The sequence below is a fragment of the Hyperolius riggenbachi genome, chromosome 3, assembly GCF_040937935.1.
Source record: "Hyperolius riggenbachi isolate aHypRig1 chromosome 3, aHypRig1.pri, whole genome shotgun sequence".
Classification (NCBI taxonomy): Eukaryota; Metazoa; Chordata; class Amphibia; order Anura; family Hyperoliidae; genus Hyperolius; species Hyperolius riggenbachi.
Window position 1 is genome coordinate 219,373,449 of NC_090648.1, and position 10,544 is coordinate 219,383,992.

General features: G+C 46.3%; 1 protein-coding gene across 1 annotated transcript; it reads right to left on the minus strand.

Annotated features, from left to right (window-relative positions):
• Positions 1-270: 270 nt before the first annotated feature.
• On the minus strand, positions 271-7,906 carry SENP8 (SUMO peptidase family member, NEDD8 specific). The gene is made up of 2 exons (XM_068272585.1): positions 7,796-7,906; positions 271-989 (listed from the first exon to the last, which is right to left on the minus strand). The coding sequence occupies exons 1-2, from the start codon at positions 7,798-7,800 to the stop codon at positions 347-349; spliced, it is 648 nt and encodes a 215-aa protein (XP_068128686.1). The 5' UTR covers positions 7,801-7,906; the 3' UTR covers positions 271-346.
• Positions 7,907-10,544: the final 2,638 nt, after the last annotated feature.

Consider the following 10,544-nt stretch of genomic DNA (forward strand, 5'->3'; position numbering starts at 1 on the left):
AGCAAAAGAAAAAAAAACTCCCTGGTGTCTTCTATGCTACAATTTGCATGTAATAATTGTTATCAGTGTCAATAACCACAGTGTTTATCTCAGAGGCAGCCAGTCATTTTCACAAATAAGGATGCTGCTTTCATAAATGGGCTGAGCTTTAATCTCATAAATTCTCCTTTCAGCTTGGAGGCTAATCTGTTACTATGACAACCACCTAGCTGAAAATACTAGTTGATGTAATACAGGCTGCAAACGTTTCAATGAAGAAATACAACTTAATAGGTTTATGAACCTGTTTATCAGTGTGTTAACAATGTAGACCAGAATGTTGGCTGTAAAAACGTCCCTATCTGGGTCAGAATCCAGAATTTTGGGGTTGACAGCTAAGTCCTCTGATGATCTCCTTCCACTCCTTTCTCTTCTGTGTAACATACTGAGGTGTAATGTTCTGAAGATTTATATTGTGACACCCAAGAACATATTGCTCAGACAGAGCTTCAGCCACACATATTACGTACATGCCGCAGTCATAGCTGTTATGTTGGAGGGGTGCCTCTTCTTCTTCATATCGTAGATTACCACCAAATAGAATACTTAGGTTTTTAGCCATGCATCTGGCATGTGGAGCATTAGTTCCTGGAGAAGAGTCAAAATGAAGAAACCCATGGAACCTACGGAGGTATGCAAGGAGGCTCCAGTGTGTACCACCTGCTTCAGATCCTGCATTGTCATTCACAGGCAACAAAACGAGGTCCTTGTTCGGCAGGTCTAGAGGCTGTAAGAACTCCTTAATTTCACTCCCACAACATTTGATGAATTGGCTTACTTCAGGACTGAGAAAAGCAACTCTTTCAGCTCTTGATGGCACCAAGGAAGATGCCAAGAACTCAAAGGTAAAACCAATAATGTTATCATTCAGCCATTGTGGAGCGTCAAGCAATGCAACGTCAGAGGAGCGCAACAGGGAGTCTCCATAGCTTAATACTACCTTGTCCATTCTAAAAGACAAGAAAAAAAACATTACATCAGACTTTCACACTGTAAATGCAGTGATATAAAAATAGTTTCATTTGCATAGTAAGATATAAACACCAGATATGATCACTGAATCACAGAGCAAAGAATTGATTGCCACCACAGTACATTATTCAATTCCTTCTCTGTTTATATTGATCAGCCAGAACACCAGCTTTGAATTTGCAATAGAGACTTAAAGAACAACTGAAGCGAGAGGGATGTGGAGGCTGCCATATTTATTTCCTTTTAAAGCGGGATTGTCACCATAAAAATCCAATTTCAACAGCAACTGGTCTGAGTGTATTAAGTGATAAAGATGCTAATCCTGCATTCAAAACTTTTACTGCTGTTATGATTTGGAGTTATTACATACATAATGAGCACTGGCCCTTTAGTAGTCAGTGCCAAACAGTTGCATGCCGGGGGTTCTTTTTATCTATAATATATTCCTCCTCTTCCACTTATTTCCCGGCATAGCTGCTTATCTGAGACCTGATCCCCTGCTCACTAGTGTTTACAAGCAAGGCTGAGGTGACTCAGCGATTGGAGGAGAAAAGAAAAAAAAGTAAAGGGCAGAAATGACATCAGGATTTAGCCTAAACTGTGAGCAAAAGACATGGCCCCCACCAGGAACAGAATTCTCTTCATTTACTATATAACATTCACTGCAATCAAAACGTGGACAGTACAATACATGTGTAATTGTAACTGTAGACAAATAGATCAGTAGGGCTGCCAGGTAACGGGTATTGTTTAAAGAGACACTGAAGCGGAAAAAAAATTATGATATAGTGAATTAGTTGTGTACTATGAATAATTATTAGAAGATTAGCAGCAAAGAAAATATCCTCATATTTTTATTTTCAGGTATAGTGTTTTTTCTAACATTGCATCATTCTCTAAAGCCGCATCTACACACGTAGATGCGGCCGCGATGCTCCTTATCAATCGAGCCGCTGATGCGGCTCGATTGATAAGATCCAACTGGACGGATCTTGCTTCCGCCGATTCCCTGCTCGCTCCCGCGAGGGGACAATGGCAGGGAATCAAGCGGAAGATAAGCAGCGGCGGGGACGAGCGGGGAATCGTATGCGGGGTACGCGGAAGAGGCGATCCGGCGGCTAATCGAGCCGCCAGATCGCAGCCTCATCTACGCGTGTAGATGAGGCCTTATATGTGCAGATTACACAACACTCAGCATTCAAAATGATTCTTTCAGAGCAGTCTGTGAACTAATGACCTCTCCTCTGGCAGAGAAAAAGTAATTAGTTCACTTACAGTTGAGATAATAAAAGTCAGATAACAGCCCTCTCCATGACTTTGAAAGTCAAAGTCATAGAGATTAATGGCTTTTTTGCATAGAGATAACAACTAGAGTTTCTTAACTCTTCCTGTACTGGAAACAATTAGACTGATATATCTGATCTTAATGTTTTATTTCTTAGCTGTACTACACATACAAATCATAATATCATCATTTTTTTCTGCTTCAGTGTCTCTTTAAAAGGAAATAAATATTGCAGCCTCCATATCTCTCTCACTTCAGTTGTAAGGCCTGGTGAGGAGGATAGTGTGGGACTTGCCTGGAACTAACCAGAACCGGTTTCCATGGACAGATTGTCTACACCTTAAAGAAAACCAGAGACGATAATAAATAAAAGTTTTATACATACCTGGGGCTTCCTCCAGCCCCATGCGCATGGATCGCTCCCACGCCGCCGTCCAGTCTTCTCCGTCGCCGGTACCAGGTCCCGTAACTTCGGCCAGTCTGCACAAGAGAAGTGCACCCTCTATGTATCTCTCCGGTAGCCACGTAAATACGTAGAGGGCGGACTTCTCTTGCACATACTGGCCGAAGTTACGGGACTCTGTACAGAAGACGGAGAAGACTGAGGACGACGGTGTGGGAGCGATCCATGCACATGGGGCTGGAGGAAGCCCCAGGTATGTATAAAACTTTTATTTATGATCATCTCTGGTACACTTTAAGCCCAGATCATACCCGTATTAAAAAAAAGCCTGAACTGAAAATACATTTTGAGATTATTAATTGTATGTGTTTACTTTTCATGACATGGGGCCAAATTAGACTGTTTCACTGCCTCATTTTCATAGATAACATTGCTATTTTCTTAACACATGCTGTACAGGAAAGGGACCTTAGAATATTTCTTGGTAGGACTAGTACTATATGTACCCACGTTTATTTCATGTTACATCAGTTCAGGTACACTTTGAGTGAATAACACTGTGGACCTAACTCACTCTGCTTCATCAATATATCTTTCTTAGGGCATAGGCAGCGCTGGCCGACAATAAGCGATGTAGAATGGACCATCAGGTTTCTATTTAAAGACTCTGAAGCGAGCAAAAAATGGTCTCTTTTTGCAGAATCCTCTTCAGGACTATCGCCCAAGATGATTCGCCGCATCTCCGCGGCCGTCTGAGGCCTCTATCCCCCCAAAACCCGAGCAAAATCCTACGACTTTCAAAGTCACAGATTTTGCTGCCCGGGGAGGCAGAGCTTTGGGCTGTAGCGCTGCCTCCTAGACATTCAATCACTGCTTATCTCTGCCTCCTCCCCAAACCTCTCAGTCTTCTTTCAAAGAGGGGCGGGGAGAGGCGGCAATCTGCGGTGATTTAATGTCTAGGAGGCAGAGCTACAGCCCAAAGCTCTGCCTCCTCCAAGAAATAACGGAGGATTCTGCCCGGGGGATTTCGGGGGGGATAGAGACCTCGGGCAGCCGCGGGGATGCAGTGATTCATCTTGGGCGATAGTCCTGAAGAGGATTCTAAAAAAAAAAATTGTCAGTCAGGCAGAGAAGAGGACAGGTTAGTTTCAGGCAGGCAGAGAAGAGGGCAGGTTAGTGTCAGGCAGGCATCGGAGAAGGCAGGTTAGTGTCAGGCAGGCATCGGAGAAGGCAGGTTAGTGTCAGGCAGGCATCGGAGAAGGCAGGTTAGTGTCAGGCAGGCATCGGAGAAGGCAGGTTAGTGTCAGGCAGGCATCGGAGAAGGCAGGTTAGTGTCAGGCAGGCATCGGAGAAGGCAGGTTAGTGTCAGGCAGGCATCGGAGAAGGCAGGTTAGTGTCAGGCAGACATCGGAGAAGGCAGGTTAGTGTCAGGCAGACATCGGAGAAGGCAGGTTAGTGTCAGGCAGACATCGGAGAAGGCAGGTTAGTGTCAGGCAGGCAGAGAAGAGGGCAGGTTAGTGTCAGGCAGGCAGAGAAAAGGGCAGGTTAGTGTCAGGCAGGCAGAGAAAAGGGCAGGTTAGTGTCAGGCAGGCAGAGAAGAGGGCAGGTTAGTGTCAGGCAGGCAGAGAAGAGGGCAGGTTAGTGTCAGGCAGGCAGAGAAGAGGGCAGGTTAGTGTCAGGCAGGCAGAGAAGAGGGCAGGTTAGTGTCAGGCAGGCAGAGAAGAGGGCAGGTTAGTGTCAGGCAGGCAGAGAAGAGGGCAGGTTAGTGTCAGGCAGGCAGAGAAGAGGGCAGGTTAGTGTCAGGCAGGCAGAGAAGAGGGCAGGTTAGTGTCAGGCAGGCAGAGAAGAGGGCAGGTTAGTGTCAGGCAGGCAGAGAAGAGGGCAGGTTAGTGTCAGGCAGGCAGAGAAGAGGGCAGGTTAGTGTCAGGCAGGCAGAGAAGAGGGCAGGTTAGTGTCAGGCAGGCAGAGAAGAGGGCAGGTTAGTGTCAGGCAGGCAGAGAAGAGGGCAGGTTAGTGTCAGGCAGGCAGAGAAGAGGGCAGGTTAGTGTCAGGCAGGCAGAGAAGAGGGCAGGTTAGTGTCAGGCAGGCAGAGAAGAGGACAGGTTAGTGTCAGGCAGGCAGAGAAGAGGACAGGTTAGTGTCAGGCAGGCAGAGAAGAGGACAGGTTAGTGTCAGGCAGGCAGAGAAGAGGACAGGTTAGTGTCAGGCAGGCAGAGGACAGGTTAGTGTCAGGCAGGCAGAGAAGAGGACAGGTTAGTGTCAGGCAGGCAGAGAAGAGGACAGGTTAGTGTCAGGCAGGCAGAGAAGAGGACAGGTTAGTGTCAGGCAGGCAGAGAAGAGGACAGGTTAGTGTCAGGCAGGCAGAGAAGAGGACAGGTTAGTGTCAGGCAGGCAGAGAAGAGGACAGGTTAGTGTCAGGCAGGCAGAGAAGAGGACAGGTTAGTGTCAGGCAGGCAGAGAAGATGGCAGGTTAGTGTCAGGCAGGCAGAGAAGATGGCAGGTTAGTGTCAGGCAGGCAGAGAAGAGGACAGGTAACGGCCTGTCTCCACTTTTCAGTTTTTCTGTGCATTTTCTGCAAAGTAAAACTGCAACCAATGTTAATCAATGGGCTAGTTCAGTGATCTGCAAACTCCAGCTGTTCAGGAACTACAAGTTCCACAATGCATTTGCCTTTATGAATCATGACTGTGGCTGTCAGACTCCTGCAATGCATTGTGGGACTTGTAGTTCCTTAACAGCTGGAGAGCCAAGTTTGCCTATCACTGGGCTAGTTCATGCTTGAATTAATTTTTTACAAGCAGAAAAACAATTGACAGCAATGCAAAACTGTCAGACAACTTATGCAGAAAAACTGACATGCAGAAAAACTGACAAGTGGAGACAAGCCATTAGTGTCAGGCAAGGAAGAGGACAGGTTAGTGTTAGGCAGAGAAAGGGACAGGTTAGTGTCAGGGAGAGGTAAGGGTTAGAGGAGAAAGGAAGTTAGGTCAGGGTCACACTTCACACATGTTTTCCGCTAAGGGTGTGACCCTGGTCGTAGTATTAGACAGAGGACGGCTGTTCAGATTAATTGTTAACTGATCAGCTGTTTTTCTGTGGGTGTTAAAGGACAACTGACATGGGAAGAATATGGAGGCTGCCATACGTATTTCCTTTTATACAGTACCAGTTGCCTGGCAGACCTGCTGATCTATTTGGCTGCAGTAGTGTCTGAATAACACCAGAAACAAGCATGCAGCCAATCTTGTCAGATCTGAAAATAATGTCAGAAACACCTGATCTGCTGCATGCTTGTTCAGGGGCTATGGCTAAAAGTATTAGGCCCCATTCACACTGCACGCCTTTCCAGCCGCGTTTTGGAAATGCGTGCAGGAGGCAGACACGCACGACATCAGACAGTGCACTGATAGATAGAGTGCACTGTCTGATGTTCACACTGCATGCGTTCCGGACCTGTGCGGCCCGGGAACGCATGCTACACGCATTTTTTTGTAAAAAAACGCGTGGCTGTCCCATTCACTTTTCAGTGATGGTATCAGCCTTGCAACGCACACAAACGCGGATGGCGTGCGTTCGTACGCGTTGCGTTCCGCACGCATGGCCATCCGCGTTTGTGATGTGAACGAGGCCTTAGAGGCAGAGAATCAGCAGGGAAGCCAGGCAACTGGTATTGCTTAAAAGGAAATAAATATGGCAGTCTCCATATCCCTCTTGCTACAGTTAACCTTTAAATCGGTTACAACTGGTTGGTGCACTAATACATATGTAACAATTTTGGCACTAGTCTAGTCAAGGGGACCTAACTAGAAATCTCATAGATCAACGGCCGCTCTCTGCTCGCAGCAATTTGGCCACGTTCACTAATTTGTAAAATGTAAGGGACCTAGTGGGAAACAAGAACTGTAAAATTGCACACTAGGACCCTCGCCCACAGCCTTTAGCTCCTGGGCCTCGGGTACAACACTCGCTTCGGCTACCGCCTACTAAACCTATTCAGTTGGGGGCACAGATAGTGTTTCCCACTGGGGTCCCCTATTTCTTACAAACTATTGGTTGCAATCAAATTGTGTGGATCCCCTTAAATAGACTAGCACCCCAATTTCTGTTAGGTTCGGTGTTTATATTGAATTTAATATCTGATCTATTAAAAAATGTTATATTATGTACCTAGTTAACCACTTGAGGAACGCAGTGTTAAACCCCCCTAGTGAGCAGGACACTTTTTACTTAATAGGCCACTGCAGCTTTAAGGCCTCGCTGCAGGGCCGCACAACTCAGCACACAAGTGATTCTCCCCTCCCCCCCTTTTCTCCCCACCAACAGAGCTCTCTGTTGGTGGGGTCTGATCACTCCCCAGATTTTTGTTTTTAATAAATATTTATTTCATTATTTTTTAAATAAATTAGACTACTTTTTTTTTTTTTTTTTACCACCCTCCCTCCCCCGGCCAGTCAATCAGCATGATCGGCGGTCATAAGCTTCAGCCTATGACAGCGCATCACTTTTGTTAGTGACAGGGGGACAGCCGTGTCACACGGCTGTCCGCAGTACAGCGCTGCTGTAGATCGCAGTGTTGTACAATGTTAATAGACGCCATCTAACAGTCTCTGTGTGGTGATCGCCGCTGGGAGAACTGAAGTCACAGCAGAGCTCCATCATTCATGCAGAGATGCGTGCGCGATCTCCCCGCCCGCAGCCATTCACGCCAATCGGCATGGAGCAGTCGGCAAGGGGCTAAACAGGTATTGTTCAATATACTCTCTGTGAGCCACTGCAGGAAAAAAAATGTGCTATGTAAGTATATAATATATAATAAAAGTGCAATATTATAAGATCTATTTGCATACAGAGGGAGTATACAGAAATGTATTCACATTTGCAGCACCGTGCAATCTGCAATAGGCAAAGCAAATAGATATTCCACTCATTTTTGGAAAGCACTACTACTACTATACTATATATACACTACATATACTATGCTACTACAAAACAACAAAAACAAGTTCATATGACAGCCGGTCACAGGGAATGGATAATGAACAGCAATGACAGAAACATCCCAAAGGAAATTACAAAAGCAGCCCATCCGCACTCACTGCATCAGCCGGACAAGCACACAAGCCTCATGATCACCACTGCTTCCAGCAGGCAGACGGTTAACCAACAGAACAACATGTAAATCCTCACTTCCTGCTAAATCGTCGCCAAGAAATGACGTTAGCTTTGTCGTCCTCGTCCTGTCAGTGTCCTCACTACTAGAGCAGCAGCCATTTTCTAGGAGACTTGCAAATTTACACAGGATGGAGATAATGCTGCGAGAAATGTGCAGGAAATAGGCGGATATCCTCCTTTCCTCCCTCCACAAGCAGCACACGGTGGGGGAGGAGGATAGGATAAGCTGGATTTGCTGGAGGTATTTCTCTGCTGTTCCTTCCAATTTATAAAAGAGCAGCTCTACAGAACAGTATATGTTATTGTTACAGATGTGTTGTGTAGTCTCTGTGTGCAATAAGTTCAGCAACATATTTAAAGAAATGGGATTGGCTCTTAGCAGACCCAGGCAAATTTATTGCACAATAGCACTTTATTTCACAATACAATATAACATGCATATGTGATAAAGTCAAACTTCCCTAGTGGAAGAGAACATGATCAAGACCTGCAGTCCTAATTGCCCATATCCACTGGTCAAATGCTCAAAAACATGTTTAAAGGACAACTCTAGTGAGAGGGATATGGAGGCTGCCTTTTAAACAATACCAGTTGCCTGGCAGCCCTGCTGATCTACTTGGCTGCAGTTGTGTCCAGGGCCGGCCCTAGACTTTTTGCCGCCTGAGGCAAAATTTAAAAAATCGCCGCCGCCCCCCTCCCCCTGTGGGTGTGTGTGTGTGGGGGGGGGGGGGGGCACCGAGCTTGAGGGGTAGCGGGCAGGAAGGGGGTATTGGGCCTAGCGGTGGTGAGGTGGGTCCACCGATCTGCGCTCCTCCTCCAGCTGAAAATAGTTAATTTCCAGCGTATAGATAAGAGGCAATGGGCGGGGATCACTCACCTTTTCCGCATTCCAGCGAGCGCTCCACTGACATCACTTCCTGCAATGCCGCCCACTATGGGCGGCGTTGCAGGAAGTGACGTCAGTGGAGCGCTCGCTGGAACGCAGAAAAGGTGAGTGATCCCCGCCCGTTGCCTCTTATCTATACGCTGGAAATAAACTATTTTCAGCTGGAGGAGGAGTGCAGATCGGGGGACCCAGGCAAGGGAGGGGGGGGTCTGACCCCCCCCCCTCTCCCCACCGCTAGGCCCAATACCCCCTTTCTGCCCGCTACTCCTCCAGCTCAGCGGGCGGCCCCCCACCCACGGACAGGCGGGTGCCGCCCCCCCCCCAGATGTGCCGCCTGAGGCAAATGTTTCACCCCGCCTCATGAGCGGGCCGGCCCTGGTTGTGTCTGAATAACACCAGAAACAGGCATGCAGCTAATCTTGTCAGATCTGACAATAATGTCAGAAACACCTGATCTGCTGCATGGTCTACGGCTAAAAGTATTAGAGGCAGAGGATCAGCAGGATAGCCAGGACACTGAAGCAAAAAAAAAATGATATAATGAATTGGTTGTGTAGTACGGATAATTACTAGAACTAGTAGCAAAGAAAATATTCTCATATTTTTATTTTCAGTTATATAGTGTTTTTTTGTTTTGTTTTTAATAACATTGCATCATTTCTCTAATATTTGCAGTTTACACACTACTCAGCATTCTAAATTATTTTACACAGCAAGCTAGTGAACTTTTGAACCCTTCTCTGCAGAGAAAAATAAAATACGTTGACAGACACTTGAGATAATAAGCTTCGGAAGACAGAGCTCTCTGCGACTTTGAAAGTCCTGGAGCTCAATGGCTCATTTGTATAGATAACAACTAGAGTTTCTTAACTCTTCCTGTACTGGAAACAATATTATGCTGGGAATACACAATGAGATTTTTCAGCAGATTTACTGTCCGATTGTTTTTCCGATCATTTTATGATCTTTTTCCGATCGCTTTTCTGATCGATTTCCATTCACTTCTATGAGAAATCGATCAGAAAAACTATCGAGAATCAGATCGACCTGTTGGAAATTATCTATCCAACCATCTATATACCAAAAAAACTCATGGTGCATTCCCAGCATTAGACTTATGTCTCTGCTCCTAATGTTTTATATTTTAGCTGTACTACCGGTACACATACAAATCATTATATCATATTTTTTTTTCCTCGCTTCAATGTTTCATTAAAATAAATATAGCAGTCTCCATATCCCTCTCACTGCAGTTGTCCTATAAGCAGAGTGGATCCGCAGATCCAGGTCTAACTGTAATGCTTGGAGGGTATACTTTCTGATTCAGAGTGTGTGCTCAAGACTATGTTGCTGGGTAATGGAAGAGGCTACAGAGGTGGCCACAGGAGTAATGAACAAGGGAGCAAGATTGCCCAGAGCAACTGTATCTCTGGGCTTCCAATACCGCCTATCAAGCCTATCTACCATTCGCCCTACCTCTCAAGCCCGCTGTCTGGGTGTCACCCTGGACTCCGCACTCTCCTTCACTTCCCACATCCAAAACCTCACAAAGTCCTGCAACTTCCACCTTCGTAACATCTGTAAGATTCGCCCTTTCCTGACCTCTGCCACCACCAAACTCCTCATCCATGCCCTCATAATTTCCCGCCTTGACTACTGCAATGCCCTGCTGTCTGGTCTCCCTATGACCCGAACAGCCCCACTGCAGTCCATCATGAATGCGGCAGCCAGAATTATCCACTGCTCCCATCGCTCCACCACGGCAGATCCCCTCCTAGAATCCCTCC